This window comes from Vulpes vulpes, chromosome 6, assembly GCF_048418805.1.
Source record: "Vulpes vulpes isolate BD-2025 chromosome 6, VulVul3, whole genome shotgun sequence".
NCBI classification, from domain to species: domain Eukaryota; kingdom Metazoa; phylum Chordata; class Mammalia; order Carnivora; family Canidae; genus Vulpes; species Vulpes vulpes.
In genome coordinates this window covers 7,556,869-7,576,264 of record NC_132785.1, presented here as the reverse complement: position 1 = coordinate 7,576,264, position 19,396 = coordinate 7,556,869, and the positions used below count along the sequence as shown (strand labels likewise).

General features: G+C 47.6%; 1 protein-coding gene across 3 annotated transcripts in view; it reads right to left on the bottom strand.

The window, feature by feature from the left end:
• The window catches only part of ENOX1 (ecto-NOX disulfide-thiol exchanger 1), a 275,313-nt gene that overhangs the window by 151,201 nt on the left and 104,716 nt on the right, over positions 1 to 19,396 (bottom strand). For all 3 annotated transcript variants that reach the window (XM_026009602.2, XM_026009603.2, XM_072760625.1), the window contains 3 exons: positions 6,017 to 6,190; positions 4,587 to 4,793; positions 717 to 950 (listed from right to left, as the gene is read on the bottom strand). In XM_026009602.2, the coding sequence (XP_025865387.2) occupies positions 717 to 950; positions 4,587 to 4,793; positions 6,017 to 6,190 (615 nt within the window). The remainder of the gene's footprint in view (positions 1 to 716; positions 951 to 4,586; positions 4,794 to 6,016; positions 6,191 to 19,396) is intronic.

The window sequence follows — 19,396 nt, the reverse complement described above, 5'->3', positions numbered from 1 at the left end:
TTCACTGGGGCAGGTACTGAAGCCCCCCTACGCCCCTATTCCCTCCTTCCCCAGCATCAAACATGCGAGAGGCCCACAGCCACCTTTAAAGACCTGAACTAGTCTCATTTTGGTTCCTAACTATTCTGGAGGCAGGGATGCTTTGTCCACATTCCTCTCGCACCGTGCACAGACGAGCCCAGCGCCGCTTCCCACGTGCGTGATGCGAGGCTTGGCGGAGAGGTGTGAAGTCCAGCGGCGGGGGGCGCACCTGCACCTGCCCGCCCGCGGGATGCGCGAGCCTCGCCCCTTCAACGCGCATGCGCGCGCCGACAGGCACCTGCTCCGGGGCTGCTGCGGCTGGGACTCCTCCACCCCGCGGCCCACGAACCGCGTGCACCGGGAGCACCTCGGGGCGGGGATGGGGGTGGGGGTGGGGGCTGCATCGCGAGCAGCCCCGGTGTCCCCCGCTGGCAGGTGCCGCCGCCTGCACGAAGTCCGCCAGGGATGCACGGGGGCTGGCGAGGGGAGGCCCCTTAGCTTTTTTTTTTATTTTTAAATTTTATTTATTTATGCATGAGAGACAGAGAGAGAGAGAGATGCAGAGACACATGCAGAGGGAGAAGCAGGTTCCATGCAGGGAGCCCGACGTGGGACTCGATCCCGGGTCTCCAGGGTCACGCCCCGGGCCGCAGGCGGCCTGAACCGCTGAGCGCCCCCCCCCGACCCCCCCTTACCTTTCAGCTTGTCGGCCAGCAGCGCCGCCTCGTGCTCCGAGTAGTGCATGATGGCAGGTGGCGAGGGCGGCCGCAGCCGGTCCTCCTCCAGCTTGCGCCGGTGCCGCTCCTCGCGCGCGCGCATCCGCTGCTTGCACTCCCACTCGTAGAAGTCGTCCCTGGCCTGCGCGAAGTCCACGTGCAGGCGCCCCGAGTCCTTCTTGTCCGTGCTGGACCCTAGCCGCATCCGGTAACCTGAAAGCCACGGAAAGGCCTGACCTGTCACAACCTCACCAGCATCATCCAGGCCCCTCAAGCCACACTGGGGGAGCTTTCGCTTAATTCCATTTTTTTTCCCCAGATGAAGGGCACTGCATTGTCCCCAGAGGAGGTGGGAAGCGATTACCCTCCTCCCCAGGGATGTGGAACCACTGCCAACTTCAGCTTATTAGAGGCTTTGGAGATAAACTTGCTTCTGGGAGGTGTCTCAGCCCGTCACCTACCCACTTTGCAAGCCAGCGTGACTAAGAGGGGGACCTCAAGAGCCAGGTCACTTATTGTCACTCTTTCCTTCTTCCCTCTGGCTTCCAGGAAGCTCAGGAACAAATTCGGCATGTTGTATATCGCTTCCTCCCCTGACCCCCTCTTCCCCTCTCTGCGTTTCTATGGCCTTGGTGTTAGATTTTCAATTTACAGGAACTCTGTTGTAGAAGTGCTCTTAAATTCTTTGTAGAAAAAAGGCAGGTAGGAGTAAATAAAGAATATCTATGATATTTAAAAGGATCTACAAAGTAAATTCCGTAACACCTCACTCGCAGATTATTGCTTCATTCCCCTAGAAAATGCTGCTCAATTCTCTCTCGGCAGCTGCAAAAGCCACAATTACTGAGGCAATTTTGCAATGCTGTTTTATTTCCACTTATCCTCTGGGGCACACAGGAGAATATTTTACCTTCAATCAAGAGGCCTCACTGCTGCCTTCCTCCTAGCCCTGCAGCACCTCATCTGGCATGCAGCACCGCACAAATTGTCCACGCAATCTTTGAAGGCCACAGGAGCCTGTGCAAGAGCGCAGAGCTAGACCGAAAAAAAAAATGGGCCTGGAAATCTTTGGGGGATTTACTGCGAGGTACCCAACTTATAACGATGATGTGCAAAAACTGGATCTGAGAAATCAACCCGAACACAACTGAAACCAGACAGCCAGCCTAACTTCAAATGGAGAAGACTTGGCTTTGAGGCTGCTCTTTAGTTTGGGGTACTCAGATTTTAAAAACATAAATTCAGGTCCCAGCAGGATCACAGCTGTCGGGGCTGCCAGAGGAAAGAGCAAAATGAGCACTTTTGCTGTGTAGGGGCTTTGCAAATGAGGTACCAGGGTGAAATGCTAGGCTGTACTACACCGATGTTCGAGATCTCCGTGGTACATTTCAATGCATTATCTTGGCATTTGGGTTGAAACTCCGCTGAAAACCCCCGCAGAGGCTGACTTCTTCCCTGTAGGGCGCCTCACACCTTTGGGAAGGTACAAATACAAAGCAGATCTCACATCTGATTCCTGTTTCGCCCTTCTCACTCCTGGGTTTAAATGGTGTTCTCTAAGAATGGGAAGGTAGAACAATACCTACCCAAACCGCAAACACTGGATCGCATAGGAGTGGAATTCATGCTAAAGCAGAGTGTATCTTGGTTCTGGGCCCTAGAAACTTAACGAGTCAGCAGGCCAAGATATACATACTTAATAGCTGAGGAGGCAACAGTGCCTAAGACTGGCCACTGTGGCCCTAAACTGGCCCAGTGTCTTTCTTCTGCTCACGTCCAGAGCATCACTTTTCAGATATTTCTGGTTCCAAAAAGTACCCTCTCTTTCACCAAAACATCATCATTAAGGCCTTAAAAGAGATCCTGATGAGGCTAAATCTAAAATTAGCTTGGCCTTCAAATGTGAACGCGGTCCTAAATTAGGCCTTCCAGCTGGGCCTGGGTTTGCAGGCGCTCACACACAGGAGGGGCAGCCTCCCTTCCCTCCTGCCCCTCTAGTTAATCAGCCTTTCAGATCTTCCCCGGACTGGTGTGCAACCTCCCTAGGGTGGCCGAGACGGAGCTGGGGGGACCCCTGTGCCTTTAGGCAGGGAGGCTGGAGGTGAGGCCTCTGCTGCGGGCTCCTCCTGCTGCCCAGGGGCAGAGCAAGGGGCAAGCAGGTGCCTGGCTCACAAGCAGGACCCGAGTGGGAAAAGCGGGGCATCAAGGGATAAAAATAGAGGAGTACCTTCCATGTGCCTAAATTTGGGCCTGTTCATCTTTGGCCAGTGTCTCATGGGGTTCCTGATTGGGTCTAAACGTTGGGTTATGTTGGAGTTGAAAGGCACTTTGGATCTCCTCTAACCCAGGTGGAACAAAGCAATTGTTTACGGGTAGAGCTGTGGATACAGCCCACGTTCCCCGGGCAGGTCTGGGAGGCACAAGAATCGGTCCTTCTTTTACCATCTTCAGGATATTTGTGTTAAAAACAACCATTTGCTGAATGGTTCCTATTGTTGCAGGTGCCCTGCCAAGCACTTAATATCCATTATTTTGATTCATTCCTCGTAATCATTCTATGAGTTTCTACTGTTACTCCCTCAATTTTGCAGATGAGAAAATGGAGGCCAGAGAGAGGTTATCTTGCCCAAGGCACGTGAGACCCATCGCCACCACTCCACAGAGTCCCTGGCTGTGTTACAGATTCCTCTGATGCTAAGGCCCAGGAACACATGAAAAGTAAAACACAGAGCTATTTGTGTGTTGTAAAGTCTTTCTTCTATGTTTCGTCTTCCTTCTCTATTTTAGAATGCTTTCAGATTCCACTGGCCCACCCACTTTGTAAGGTTTTATTGGAATAAGGGTTTTAAGGTTCTCCATGTCGCTACCCAGGCTCATGAAAGTTGCAGTGATTGGTGTTGGAATAACCCCAGCTCCTGAGGTTTGCAAAGAAATTCCATGGCAGGAGGAGTGGCCTGCAGAAATTAAGTAAGCCTGGCAGTTGGATTCTATATATATATACATACATATATATATATATATATATATATATATATATTGCTTTTTTCCCCTCTTTTTTTCTCCCCTCCCCTCATTGGCTTGGCCTCAGAAATAGGCAGTGAGTGTGCAGAGTGATAGACTGAGGCACACAGAAGGAGAGCCTTGTGAGAGGACAGCAAGGTGTTGAATCTAAGCACGCATCTCCCTAAAACCACATCCCATTACCAGATCTATAGTTCTTAGATCTGGCAGAGGCCTCGATGACAGCCTCTGGTCACTCGCTCCGACACCCGCCCGCAGCACGGGGTCTAATTTTAACATCTGCAAACCGCCCCCCCCTCTCAATTGGCACCAAAGAAGCAGGTATCACAGGGCAGGCGTTACCACTGCAAACGTACTAGGCCTTCCTTGGGCAGTGATAGCGGGCCTTCCCCTGAGGCCCACCGGGTACTTTCTGCACGGGAACGATCTTGATTCGATACCCTGGGGTCTAGAAAGTGAACCACTTCTGAAAAACTGAAATCATGCTGAGAGAGTACTTTATTCCCCCAGGGAATTACATCCAATAATAATGATGGCCCTCAGTATTCATAATATTGGTTTTCATCTAATAAGCACTTGAGAACATTAATTAGAACCTCGACGGAATTCCTGAAGGCTGGTGGTGGGAAACCCTTCCTGCCACGACGTACACTCACAGACTTAACATTAGAGCTTCTGGAAGCCAAGGGAAAAGACCAGAGTTCCTCCTTTTCCAGCCCCAACTGTGAGGACTTCATTGTGCCAGTTGAGGCGAAAGGGAATAAGCTCGTATTAACATCACAAAACATCACAAAATGCCTAGAAAACCCCTTATGTAATGCAAAGTACCAGAAAGGTAAATGGCTTTATCAACCATGAATTCCTCTGCAAAGCGAATGTGACAAAAATTCTTCTTGCTTTTCCGAATTGCTGTAATATCACCGCACTGCTCAAAGACTTCTTGAATAATTTCCTCAGTAGCATTTTCTGGTAATCCTCCGACAAACACGGTCTTACACCCAGGAGGTCGTTCTCGTGTGGAAGGAGGTGGAAGATCTAATAATCACAACAAAACAGAGGGGTGTGCCTTTTATTTCTCTGCGCTCCTCCCGGTTCCCCCCATGGAAGTGCAGCTGACAGAGGAACTTTCCACTCGGAGTCACGAGAAATTTCTACACCCACTTCCACTGATGGGAGCTGTCTTGTTTTCCCCCCCTCTCCCCTCCTCCTCCCAACCCTTACTTTCTGGGTGCCTTTCTACACAGAGTGTCTATGCTTGACCATGAGCAAAGATAAAGCAAATGTTAGCATAATTTCATTTCTCCTTCATAATACAGCACCCCAGAAAATGGGGTGTGTGTGCGTGTCGGGGGGGGGGGGAGACTTCACAAAGTACAAAGCATGATGAAATGACAACATGATGGAAAACTTGGGCTTGTTATCTGCTTTGTCTTGCTGCGGGATAATGGATCCGCAAGGCAGAGGCAGGGAACACAACCCGCAAGCGCGCGCAGTACTTGCTCGGCTGGGAAACACTGGGCCTGAAAACAACACTTTTTTCAAAAATTCACATTTAAATGAGCCAACGATTACATTTGGGGGAGGCTGTAGGAAAAGATAAAACGTACACTGTCACAACATTTTACCTAGTTTATATGTAGATTACTAAAGCAATCTCCTGAAAAGTCCACTTCAAAAAGGCAACACTGATTAATATGAATAAAAAAAAATTCTAGCTATTTAAGCCCATAAACTTAGTATCTGAGACTAAATTAAAAAAAAAAATTCTGGCTCATTTATTTTATCAAATGTACGTTTCCTTCAAGCAAATGCAATTTGGCCCAGAAACTCTGAGATGTGGGCTCCCCCCAAAATTGCTAACTGCCAAATTAATTCAATTTTCCATCTAGCAAAGCACATTTCAGAGCTTTTCTCCCACATTTGTGAAGATGGATGGAAATGCTCACGTGTTTCACACTATGTTTTGCAGCAAATGCTAGACTTTGTTGCATGCAGAAAGATTCTTAATGCCGGATTATATATCCCCACACCACACATACTGCCTTCATGGTGTCAATTCAGCTCCTGGATAGAACACATGGACACATCCCCAGACATTTGTGCTAATCTAGAGACAGAAGCCTTATGTAGAATGGATCCCCACTTGTGCATCCATGCGGAAGAATTTTGAAAGCGCATGCAATGCTACATTAAAAAAAAAAAGAGAAAAGAAATAAATTTAAATGGACGAGCAGATATTTTCCATAGGTATCACTTACTTGGATTCTGAGGGAAAAGAGTACAACTTTTGCAGTGGATTATTTCTTTGACGACAGCCACTTCTGTTGGCGGCGGGGGTGGCACCAGCCCCAGGCCTGGTATCATTGGGTTAATGGGGGTGATCCCAGTCATCATGTTGAGGCCTGGATCAAAGCCTGGGACACAGATTGAGTCTGTGAAGTACACAAGATAACATTTGGTCTAAAATCAATTTTCATTGTTATTTTTGCTGTTTTCCTGCAAGGATTGTTCGACTTTATACTTTTTTTTTTTTTTTTTAAGGAATTTCTCCTGCCATAAGATGTAGCATTATAGAAAGCTATTCCAGAAAGGTAAAGAGAAAATAAAAGATGAACTTAAAACTACATGAAAGGGAAATTATATTACTTAAAACATTAACGTGGCATAATGGAACACAGCACATTAAAGTGGAAACCATGCACCATGAAGCTTTGCTATTGTTGCAAATATGATTTTCTGTTTCTTAACATCGGTGTGGTGTTTAGGCTGCCTTATGACCCAGAATGTGGGAAGAATATCATTTAACATTGAAGTACCCTGTGAATCTAATTGTCAGTCTGTTTTTATCAAAAGAGCCTTCTTATTCAAGTGACCTAGATTTGGAAAAGTTCAATTTATATGTGCATACTTTATAATGATGCATTCAGGTCCAACCTCACCTATTTCCCCCGGGAAATAAAAAAAAAAAAACAAAGAGTGATTACGATGGCCCGGGTAAGTACACGCAGGCACAGGATTAATTGCATACATTTCTGCATTCCACTGGATAATCACACTTTCTTCCTGTAATTCAATCAACAAATAAATAATTGACCAACCTTCCTGAAATCTTTATGCCCTGCTATAAAAAAAAAAAACAAAAAACAAAAAACAAATTTACGCTCTGTATAAAAAATGGGGGGGCAAAAAGAATGGGTTTTCCAATATAACCAATGCATTGTTTTTTTTTTTTTTTTTTTTTTTTAGTGTGGTAATGAAACAAGTGATTTCAATGGTGATATACGAGGATTTTCTTTTCCTGAATAAGTAAGATTTATTTGCAAGCAGGGACTGTTAGAAGATTGTACTGAGTGTCTAAGGAGCGTTTCTGTTTGCAGAAAGCAGACACTCTCCCTGGTTCTCAGTAGACACACGGTAGCACAGATGCCACCAGGAGTAGTCACGGTGAGCCCTCCGCTACTCCTCAGCAATAAACTCCCTTTTCTTTTCTCAGTCTCTTATCTTTTCTCCCTCCTCCTCCTCCTCCACCTCCTCTTCTTCCTCCATCACTCCCAATCCTCCCTCCCGGCCCCTCTGATCTGTGGCTCCCAAGGTCAGCCTCTGCCTCGGCCCAGGCATGGCCTCACTCTGCTTACCTGTGCTGAAAGGTGGGAGAAGCCAGAGGCAGAGACACCCTTTGTTTACTAAGACACTCCAGAGCACAGGAAGCACCGGTAAAAACTTCCCAGTTCTGGGAAAAGGCTTAGGGATAGCCTTCCTCTATATCCTGGATGTTTCCACTCTTCCTCTGGGTTGAACAGAATAAGCAGGGTGATCCTAGATCTATAACCCCAAGAGGATGGCTGTCCCATTTCTTAGGAAATCCATCTAATTGAGAGTGTACCAGCATGACTTCAATAAAATGAGGTGGTTTTTTTTACCCCCAGTTTTGGTTTTGTTTAGAAAAAAAAAACCACGTAAATATAAATGCCAAATAAGCATTCTCATTCAAAGGAGTCACCTTGACATTCTAGGTACTTCCTCTGTAATTATGGTTCTCAGTTTCTTCATTTGTAACATGGGATAATCTCTCGGGGCACTAGTATTCCAGGATTCTGTGCTGACAGTGCTCAAAACAAGTGATATACAGAAGCCATAAAAAGCCGGGAAGTGACAGAGACAAGATTCACACTTTGGTTATTCATTTAAAATCCTCATAAAGTTTCACAGGTCTTATCCTCATTTGACAGATAAAGAGATTGAGGCATAAAGCAGTTGAATGGAATCCTCAACATCACAAATAAATGGCACAGTCAGCACCAGGGCCTGGGTCTCTGGCTCCAAATGTAGACATGTCTCTTTTGACTATTTTTTTTTTACTTTAATTTTTTTTTTAAAGATTTGGTTTATTTATTCATGAGAGACACCCAGAGAGAGGCAGAGGCATAGGCAGGCTCCAAGCAGAGAGCCCCATGTGGGCTTGACCCCAGAACTCTGGGATGATACCTGAGCCAAAGGCAGATGCTCAACGAGCCAGTATGAGGGGCTCATCCCAAGACCCTGGGATCACAACCTGAAAGGAAGGCAGATGCTTAACCCACTGAGTCACCCAGACGCCCCAAGATGTAGCCTTCTGATCCAGGTGCCAAGTCTAAAGGGGAAGTTCCAGAACAGACTGTTTTTTGGTGTCCTTATCCCTGAAGCAACAGACAGGCTTTCAAGGTGTCTTGAATAGATTAGAGATAGAAATATTGGCATGCGCATGCCTTTAATCTCATTCTGTGCATAAGATTCGTCTGTTTCTTGCTTGGCCGGGCCCTCCCGGTTGTTTGCAGACACAGGGTGATTGAAGGCTGCGACCACTCGGGACAGCGAACCCTGTGAACCTACAATAACCAGATGTTTCCCCGCAAAATGAGATGAGGAGCCCGGCGCTTGCATTCTCTTTTAGTTGTAACAGACTTCTGTTTTCTTTTTTGGAGGCCAAACAAATAAGTACATCTTTAGAAATGGGACAAAAGACACTACTCTTGAGCAAAATATTTTCATGGAGAGCAAGAGTTACTTTGCTTTTTTCCGAGACATCAATATGAAGAGACGCTGAGGTTTAATGAAATCTGCATGGTGAGTGCAGTAGCTTGAAAAGAGCTTAGAAAAGAATTAACACTTAAATTATGTTGGACCTCAAAGGATCTGAGATTCAGTATTAGAGAGGAGGAAGGAGGGAAGGATTAGACTTTTCCTTTTTTTTTTTTTTTTAAATAAGAACCCATTACTTTTTAACAATATATGAACAGATGGAAATTGTTTTCCCAAATAGCACAGGAACCTGCTATGTACTAACTCATTAAAGCAAATGCACAATTTTTGAGAGTCTGAGAAAGACACAGGCTCAGGAAGACAAAGGTGAAGAAGAGAGTGCGAAGCTCTAAGAGTCAGTTCCTTGTCTTGCTTAGAAAAGCTGCCCCTGTGAACTTCAGAGATAATGAGTTATAATTCCACTCAGGGAAAGGAGGAAGAAGGCTTAAGTTGCAGCAAGAAAGAATCCAATTAAGTGTAGAGTAGAACTTTCAGAAATTGTACTCGAGCAAGAGAAAGGGTTATTTATTTCGAAGCCCGCAGCCCCGTCCCGCTGTCCCCTGTACCGCAGCCAGCAAGCACAGAGGCGCCAAGGCCAGAGCTCAGCTAACGTTTCTTCCTCGCTGTCTGCTCCCAACTGCAAACGACAAAGCCAGAAACAAAAATCCTGCTTCACTGACTCAGACGTAGCCCAGTGTTTTATCAATTAGACGAGCATGTTTCCAGGGGCAGGTCGGGGTTTTGTGTTCAGGAGTCTAGAGGCATGACAGTTTCTTTCCATCCATTCATGTGGCATTTCCTGGGCACCTGCTGCTGCCAGGACCTGGTGTCAGGAACTGTGATATGTTCCCTATTTGGGGAAAAATCACCGTGTTTAAGGAGAACACGAAGGATGGGCACCAGACTCAGCAGAAGAGTTGAGAAGTGTAAACCGAGGCTCACAGAAGGGCTCCCGAGGAGACCTGCCAGGGGGAAGCCTGATGGGCCTGCGGGACTCCAATCGGCTGAGCATGCGACACTGCGACCAGTGTCTTGGGGGCCTTCTCTATTCGTCCACTGCCCCTAGGGGTGGCTGGCCCCCTTCCCGCCCTTTCCCATCAATGCCTCACTGAAGGCCAATTATTTGAAATGAGAACTCGACCTCACTTGGAAGAGGCAACAGAGGCCTGTCCGGGGCAACTGGGTTCGGTGTGCGTGCGGCTGCTCTGCTGGGCTGAGGCTCTGGGACAGAGGTCGTCTGTGAGCGTCGGGAACGGGTGCGGCCCAGAGGGCAGGGCGCAGGGCTCCCAGGGAACAACAGGAGGAAAGAGGCCCTTCTTGGGCCCAAGACGAGCGGTGGGGCTGCTCCCAGGCAGCGATCACGAGTGGCAGGCATCACCCAAGAGTTTATTTTTTTATATTTTTTTTTATTTGAGAGAGAGAGGATGTGCATGCGTGTGTGAGTCTACTCCATCCCACAACCCTGAGATCATGACCGGAGCTGAAATCAAGAGTTGGATGCTTAACCAAGCCACCCAGGTGCCCCTCCATTTGGTCTCTAATGGGAAAGAGGAATCTGGATTTTCAGTATAGTCTACTGGCAATTCTGGGCTTCGGGGCTGGTATTCAGAAATACTCTGGGTGCAAGTAACAGAGACTGACCAACAATGGCTTTACACAAAGGGGATTTTCACTTTATTTACAAGAATTCTGAAGGAGTATGGCTGCTGGCATCAGCTGGGTCAAATGACGGTAGGGTAGGTCAGTGTCTGTGAGATTCTCTTGGCCTTTTTCTCATTGTAGCAAGGTGGCTGTTGGGGCTCCAAGCATCACATCCTCAATCAAGGCAGGAAGAATGGAGGGGCAGAGAGGTGTTACCCATGTCTGCCTCTTTTATCAGAAAAGCATAAACTTTCCCAGAAGCCCTTGTAAGACTGCCTCTTATATTGCACTGGCCTTACCTGGTCACGTGTCACCCAAAAGCAGGCGGGCCGGCTTCGTGGGGGGGCACCGTGGCCAGGTCATCGGGCCTGAGCCGGGTTCTGACTCGGGGCAGGTGGAAGTGAGTGTGGCCACAGTGTGACAGGGTCAGAGGCGGAGAGAAAGGCATGACCAGGGAGGTTCCCTGAGCTGGCCCTCGGGCTGAAGGAGCAAGACAGGGTCCAGGTGGCAGGACCAAGGCACAGGGTTAGTGGAGGGAGGCAGACACCCCAGTTACGAGGCCTGGGGTCTGGGTCACAGCCTGGCCTGTGTCAGGAGGCTGAGTCTTATTTGGCAGGGTCCCAGGGCCCCCTTCCTTGTCCCTGAGGCCCACATGGGACCTCAGAGCCAGGAGATGCCAAGCCTGCAGGGGCTGGGGCCCACTGACGGGCTGCAGGGGCTCTGACAAACACGTCCAAGCTCCTCTTCTCTCTCCGGAGGAACTGCTGCCTCAGAATATGATCCATCATCACCGGACAGAGAAACCACATGATACGTGAGGACATTCTGTTCAGTGGACATTTGGGACGGAGACACGGTTCCTCACAGTAGTTTGCCACTGCAGGTGGCAAGCCCTGCTCTTCTACAACGCAGAAGGTGAGGCTCACGGACTATTACAGGAAATGCTTTTTTTCCCTCATCCCCTGTCCTCCTTTACTCTAGTATTGTTAAGGACCATTTCATGATCAACGAAGGAAAGCAGTTTCTAAAACGGTGAACTTGACCTGGGCAACAGCTGAGGGACCCTACGACCGGCTGGTCCCTTAACCTCTCTGGGCTTCAGGGTCTTCTTCAGGCACGTGTGAACATGATAACCAGACATACTCCCTCCCCAGGCTGGGAGCCAGGCTGGGTCCGTGGGAAAGCAGCATACCCACGCGTGAGGACCCCACGTCTGCCATCACGTGTGCCTGCGATCAGCTCCTGGTGACTCTTCCTAAGCCTCATTTCTAACATCTGCAAAATGGGGGCCGTCAGATTTAAGTGTGAATATTCTTGTGAGGATTGCACAGGATTAAAAAAAAATCGGAAATGTTTTAACATCACGTTCGGCACATGGCAAGTACGCGACAAATGGCAGCACTTACATGCGATGTTGAGAAACACGTATTTTATGTCTAATAACATTCGTGTAACCTTACATAAAATAGGTTATTACTACTCTATACACATAAAGGATCATGATGGTGACGACGAAGCATATCTTTTGACAAACATTTGAGCGCCTGCCAGGTGTTGGGACGTTCTCAAAGGTACTTTGGCTGCAAAGATATTATCTGAGTCTTCAATGAAGACTTCAATGAAGCGACAGTCTGGTGGTCAACGAGACTAAACAGAAAATGCCAATACAGTAGGACGACTGTTGGGAGACACTTCAGTAAGAGGTGCTAAACGCAGAGGAGCCCAGAACCCAAGGTGGGATACCAAGGTGGGGCCTTATGGTTTGAATTTGGTCTCTCTGAACAGAGATGTTGAAGTCATGACTCGTCCCTGATAACTTTATTCAGACACGGGGTCTTTGCAGAGGCAATCAGGTTAGGACAATGGCATACTCGATTACAGCGGGCTCTATCGAATATGACTGGTGTTCTCATAAGGACAGAAGAGACGCAGAAGACGGGTCCACACAGCGAATGCCACGTGACAACGCAGCAGAGATTTGGCTACGTAGCTGCAAGCCAGAGAGCACCAGGAACTGCTAACAAAACCCAGAGACGAAGGGAGAGACACGCAACAGATTCTTCCCTAGTTCCTTCCTGGAGGGAAGATGGCCCTGCCAGCACCTTGATTTCGGACTTCTGGCCTCCAGGACCCAGAGAGATTAAGGTTTCTGTTTTAAGCCCTCCCAGAGCTTGCAGTACTCTGTTATGGCAGGTCTGGGAAACTAATTGGGGAGGAGGGGGCAGTGTCATAGAAGGAATGTTGGAGGGGGTGACAGCTGACCTGAGCGTTCGAAAGGATGACTCCTATGGGTGTGTAGAGAAGATATTCTCGGGGCACCTGGGTGGCTTAGTCAGTTAAGCATCTGACTCTTAGTTTTGGCTCAGGTTGTGATCTCAGGGTCATGAGATCGAGCCCCAAGTCCAGCTCTGTGCTCAGCGTAGAGTCTGCTTGGGATTTTCACTCTCTCTGCTTCTGCCTTTCTCCCATTCGTGCTCTCTCTCTCTCTCGAATAAATAAAGGATTACCTTTTTTTCTTTTTAGGATTACCTTTTTTTTTTTTAAAAGAAAAAGTACTCTCAAAATATATTTATTGGGATCATAAATACAAAAGATATTTCTAAGTGTCCTCTTAGATGAAATGTTCGAAACCAGTTCCCGGGAGGCAGGATTGCTCTTACGTTTTCCCTTTGTGCAAAAGCCCAACCTTGAAGTGGGCTACATATTTATTAAGACTAAATCAACCCCACAGATTGTAAGTTAATGTTACAGGGTACCTCGTAAGATACGTGAATGCCTACAAGCAGAAATCTAAGAAAGTCACATTAGTAATGCTTCTTGTGATCTTTCCAAAGAGATCCAAGGGTGGCGAGGTATGTTTTCTACATAAATCCAAGATGTATACCCGAAGTGAGCTCCTGGAGCCTGGCTGTGCTCACGTTGTAAACAAAGACCTCATTCCATAAATAAAACCCTCTGTCTCCTTGGACTGGGGATATAATGCTGGCAGAGCGGAGGAATGCAGCCGTCAACAGCTATTTTAAGTACTGTTGACTTGACTCAGGAGATTTGTGTCCATGTTTGAAACTATGACATGACACCAAGTGAAGAGGATTTCAGAACTTCTCACTAAAATTGGTGCAGAGAAGCAGCGACTGCTAAAAGAGGTCTGTCGGGCCTTTCCAGCAACCTGTGCATGGAGCATGTGCTTGAAAACCAAATTTATTTGGAGTGAACAGGACGTAAAAGCCTCTCAAAGGTTCTGTGAAATTCCCTCATGCCAGGGCAGGGGCGGTGGTTTGAATGTGATGCCAGAGAGAGCTCGGTACAGAGGCCTGAAGCGTCACACTCAAAGCAAGCTGCTCTGTTTTCCGGACCTGCTGAAATACACGCTTCAGACCCAGGGGGCCTCACAGCTGGGGCATGAACACCAGGATAGCACATGCCAGGCAGGTGTGGAGGGGTTCACCTTGACAAGAAAGCAAAGGACACTGGGCCTCACCCCAGATTATGAAATCTCAAAGCTGAAAGAGGTTGAGTATTTCCTAGTCCTACCCCCTTGATTGAGCCATGAGAAAATCGAGGCTCGGGGCGGTTACGGAACGTGTCCAAAGTGACCCAGCTAGTTAAGAACGGAGCTGAAATTGGGATCAGGCGTCCTGCTTGCTTCCCCGTTGTGCATTTGAGTCCTCCAATGTCTGCCCATTCAGCCTTAAGACACGTCTAATGACAGGTTATTCCCTACTCCCCCAGACAGTCCATTCCTTTTTCTAATGGTTTCACAGGGAGAAACTTCCCCCTCGTACGTTGCCTCAGGACCTGAAACCCTGTAGTAAACCCACTGTCCTTATTCTGCTCTCCTGGGCTATTGTCAGAAGTCTGCTTCGCGGTCCTAGTGCTGCTGGTCAAGCCCACGAAGAAAGCTCACAGGAGCACCTGAATCTTCTCCAGCCTGGCCTCAGTGGCCTTGCTTCCCCTTAGCCTTTCCACAAGTGATTCCTTTAAAGCCCACCTTTTCCCCAGCTTAGGGTAAGCCCCAGAACTAGGGCCTACAGAATCTGACTGATGGGATCAGCAGTGCTTTTGACCTTTCTTGGTTCTGAACTCCATCCTTTTGGCTGACCTGGTACATGAGGATGAAAAAAATAGGGGTCACGTTCACATGGTTGCTTTGTGCCAGGCCTGCACAGAGCACCTCACATTGGCTCATTGCATGAGTCCCTCTGGCAGTCCCATCGTGGAAGTGGTGCGTCCATCAAATGACCTCATTCGACTAAAATACACACGTCGTGTCTCTGCAGGATGTTGTCATGCAACTTTGTGGTTGGTGTTCTAAAACTAAATAAAAGAGTTTGCGTTTCCCATTGGATTTTCCGAAATCTTTTTTCTTAGGGTCTCTTTCTGTCTTGAGTTTTCCCTCCCCGGCCCTCAAAATCTATACAATGGCAAGACAACTCTTTCTCAGAGTTTGCACCCCTTCTGATTGCTCCTTGCAGGTCAGACAGACTCAGCCACAGAAGAAGAGAAGGCCGTCTTAGACAAATGTAGACAGACTCCTTCCCCCTAACATTTACTTCTCAACTCTTGCTGATTTCCGGTTCTGAGGGCCATTGCCGAATTCTCACCGCATGTAGGGTCACTCTTAATTCCTCGGGTTGGAAGCTCACGAGAAGTTCTTTGCTCTGCTCCCTGGCCTGCTGGCCCCTCCGCACTTGTGTTTACCTCTGTTTGAATGCACTCTGTAGCCAACCGCTCAGTATCCGGGTCACCCGCCCTACCCCATCTCTGTCACACACACGAGGACACAGTAAGTAACCGCAGGGCTTGCCTATTTCTTTTAATGGCCCTTTCCCCTTCCTTTCATTTCCTGGCTTAAAACCTCTGTAGGCAACCACATCCAGTCACCCGCTGAAACCTTTCAGGAAAGTTCTCTGCATCACGGTTTTGGTTCCCACTGCTAGATGGGTTCTTATTAGCTCGCATCTGGAGGATTGCAAAAGCCGCTCTGTATGCCCAGGGGCAGCGGCTTCTGTATCTCCTTCCCTCCCCCCATGCCCTTCTTACACCCCTGAACCTGGGATCTGCCAGCCGTGCCCACGGGAGACCCACGAGCATAGGCCCTAATTGGGGCCTCTAAATTACTTCTTTCAAACTTCTTTTCACATCCCCATCTCATTAGCCGATGATTAATTTTCTCTCTGTACGATGTTATGTGACTTTGTACGGCAGGACTGTTACATAATGGTAGGAAAAAAGGGGACTGCATAGGCTGTTGCTGTTCTCTCCTCTGAACTGGCTGACAGCCTTCTGGCACTGGGGCAGAACGGAGAGGCGAAACACTGTGGAATCTTGAGAGATGTTTTTGAACATCCAGTCAAGCATATAAGAAGCACACTGTAATCCTGATATATCTATCTATCCATCTATCTATCTTTTTAAGGATGGAGACCTTCTGAGCATATAGACTGGCTTTAATTTATGGCAACACATTTCTTTCTGGCATTCAATGCCTCCTCGTTCTGTAGAGCTGTCCTTCTTCTCTGAAGTCAGGGTAATAGGCCAGTGTCATATTGATCTAGAGCCCACTGCACTCGGTGGGGGTGACGGCAGAGGTGGTACTTCATTCACAGGGCGTCGGTGTCTTCACAGGGATCTTCCCTTTCCCACCTGCATCTTCCTGAGATAATATGCCAGGGCTAACCTTTTGATTTTATTTACCCACCTTCGTTTTAGTTTACAAAGGCAGCAGGGAGATAGGTAACATCTCATAAATTTAAACAAGAACAAAGGAAAACTTATTCAATATTTAGCTTCAAAGAAAACATTCACATCATATTATTTTAAACAATTTATGTAAGTTTCAATTTAAACTTACTGCTTGAAGGGGTTGAAGCAACACAGAGTTGGTCTCTTTATATAAGATCAGCATATAGCCGTCGGCTGGGGGAGAAAATAGAGCCTCTTTTAAAAGCAAACACATCATGCGTGCTCCTAAAGGAAACTTCAAGTCGTGTGTTGTTTTCAGATCACAGACTGATCTAATATTAATTTAATTTTTCCACTTGACTGTGTGGGCAAGGACAACTGGCTGGGAAGAAATAAGAGTGGAAGAGAAATCCAAGAGACAGGCAGCAAACAGAGAGAGAGACCATCTGAGTCTGGGGCTCAAGGGCAGGCTCCCTCTCCTCCCCAGTGTCCTAGCCTCTTTATGCCTCGGGTCTCAAACTGCAAAAAAGAGGATTAAAAATATATTTAGGTTGATAGGCTTGTTGTGAGGATTAAGTGGGTTAAAATATATAAAGGGCTTAAAAGAGAGCCCAGTAGAGAAAGCACTCAGCACATATTAGCCGTCATTTCATTTTAATCGCAAATATTATATTTGTGCACGTGCGTGTGTGCATGTCTGCGCTACAGAGCGTACATGATACAATACTGCCTTAGTGTCCTTCCTTTTTAAAAAAGGCATATCTCAATTTTCAGCTGCTTTCTAAATTAAAGTTGTGTGTGTGTGTGTTTAAAGATTTTATTTATTTATTCATGAGAGAGACAGAGAGAGAGGCAGAGACAGGCAGAGGGAGAAGCAGGCTACCTGCAGGGAACCCGACGTGGGACTCGATCCCAGGACCCCAGGATGAAGCCCTGGGCCGAAGGCAGGCGCTCAACTGCAGAGCCACCCAGGCGTCCCTAAATTAAAGTTGTATTATTTATTCTAACTTTATTATTTATTCTAACTTCTAAAGTAATTCTTTAGGTGGAAATCAGGAGGGTCTTCTAGGAAAATAACTAAGGAGGCAGTGCCATATAGTTTTGCCACAGGAGACATTTCTCTGACAGGTTAGTATCAGGAAAAAAAGAAAAAAAAGAAACAACTTCCTCTAACCCCAAGGGCCCAAGATGTTTTTCAGTGCCTGGAAATGAGAATTACAGAGTTCAGAGCTGTTTCCTCTCTGCTTTTTCTGCCAAGAAGATGAGGTCTTATACCCAGATTCACCAACTGGGCTCATTCACATGTCCGGCATATCTGCTTTCCCCCTAAACTTAGTTTTTCCATTGCAATCCTACTTTATTAATTTCAATGAATATATCTATGGTATTAAGCTTCTTATTTTTTAAAGATTTTATTTATTCATTTATGAGACACACACACACACACACACACACACACAGAGAGGCAGAGACACAGGCAGAGGGAGAAGCAGGTTCCCTGCAGGGAGCCTCATGCAGGACTCGATCCCAGGACCCCGGGATCACGTCTTGAGCTAAAGGCAGACACCCAACCACTGAGCCACCCAGGCGTCCCAGTATTAAGCTTCTTTATGCACACACACACACACACACACACATTTTTTTTTTTTTTAACAAACTAAAGGTGAGCAGCACCAGACTTTAAAAATACCTTCTTACATCTGAGGTCCTGGTAGATTCAGTTCTTTACATGTTGATATGCATTTTAATTTGGAAAGCATCAACGCCAAGTCATAGTCTCTGGTGGCCTGTCATTTCCGCAAACACCCTGAGTCATTCCGGTAGATAATTTTTCAGAGATGTAAACCAAGGTGGAATGGTTCAAGGACCAAATTCAGCCTTGAGGGCTGAGCGCAGCTGACTTTGAGAAGCCTTTCTCAGCAGCTAGGATTGGTAGCGTCTTCCTACAGGTGCTTGACCCCTCAGTATTCAAAACTCAAGAGAACTCATTTCCCGCATGAAAAACATACCCCAAAACGTTGTTGTTTTCCTGGAGAGTGCAAGGTTAAAGCCAGAAACGATTACCCAGGTTTTCATTTGAAGTTCATGATTTCCCATCTGGTTGTCAATGCAAAGACTCCTCTTGTTCTTCGTTCAGGGCTCTACGTCTCATTCCCGTCCCCAGAGGCATCTAGTCTTGAACTGCTACCTTATGCAATATTATGCTTTCCAAAACCTTTTTTCAATCATTCAATAAGCTATTTTTTCATTACATCCCTCCAAGGTTCCCCCCATCTGCTTTACAAGTGAACGAGGCGGCGGTGGAGGTTGGGGTGACAAAAGAAGGGGAGCAAACTATGGTCCCTGCTATCTTGGATGTGACGATAATCCACCTGCCTGTGGTCTGAAGGCACACACAGCTCGCAGGGAGAGGGCCAGGATGCTGTCTGGGCTTTCATCCCATGCACCTGAGGTTCCTCATCTCACCTGTGAGGCCAACATCTTCCACGCCCACTTCGCATTGCTATTACGGATGCTCAGTTACCTGAGGGGCGTTTCGGTGCCAGCAACTTACAAACCAGGAAAACCAATATGCAAAAATAAATTATAGTTTGGATTCTTCCCATTGCAAAGGCCTCCGGGGTTCCGCAATGGTGCTAAGTGCTTATTTCATGCCGAGAGAGAATTCAATGTGTTATTCTGTATATTATTGGGCTTTGGGGGATACATGAACATGGCGGGGGGGGGAAGGGGGGAAGGCGGAGAGCAAGGGAGGGTGGGGGGCTGTGTGTGTGCATGTGTGCGTGTGTGCGGTGTATCCCTGTTCTCACGTACCCCACGGCCTCGGTAGAACTGTGCCATTCTCCAGGTCAGGGTCATCCGCTAAGCTTCAGAGCTGAGAAAATGGGGGAGCTGAGGGGAATGCTGCCCTCGGTCCCTCGGAGGTATCTGCTCATTTTACATGATCAGTCATCTACAAGGCCGCTAAGCGGGGGGCAAGATGCGGGGGGCACCGAGGGAAGTCAGAGCCCCTGGCCCAAGGCGCACAGTGCACTGTGACACGGGGGCCACCCAGCTGCATTAGGAAGTGGCAGCAAAATTAGGGAGGTGCACGCAGCACCTGTGCCAACCTCCTGAGGAGAGCCCGTCCGCGCTCTGAATGACCAGTGGCCTCCTCATTGACAGTACCCCTCTCGCTGAGCCACCGTGTCCTCCAACCCAAGCACGGGGCACTCTGTCAATACAGACCCGAGTCGGAGATCAGCTGCCCCTCC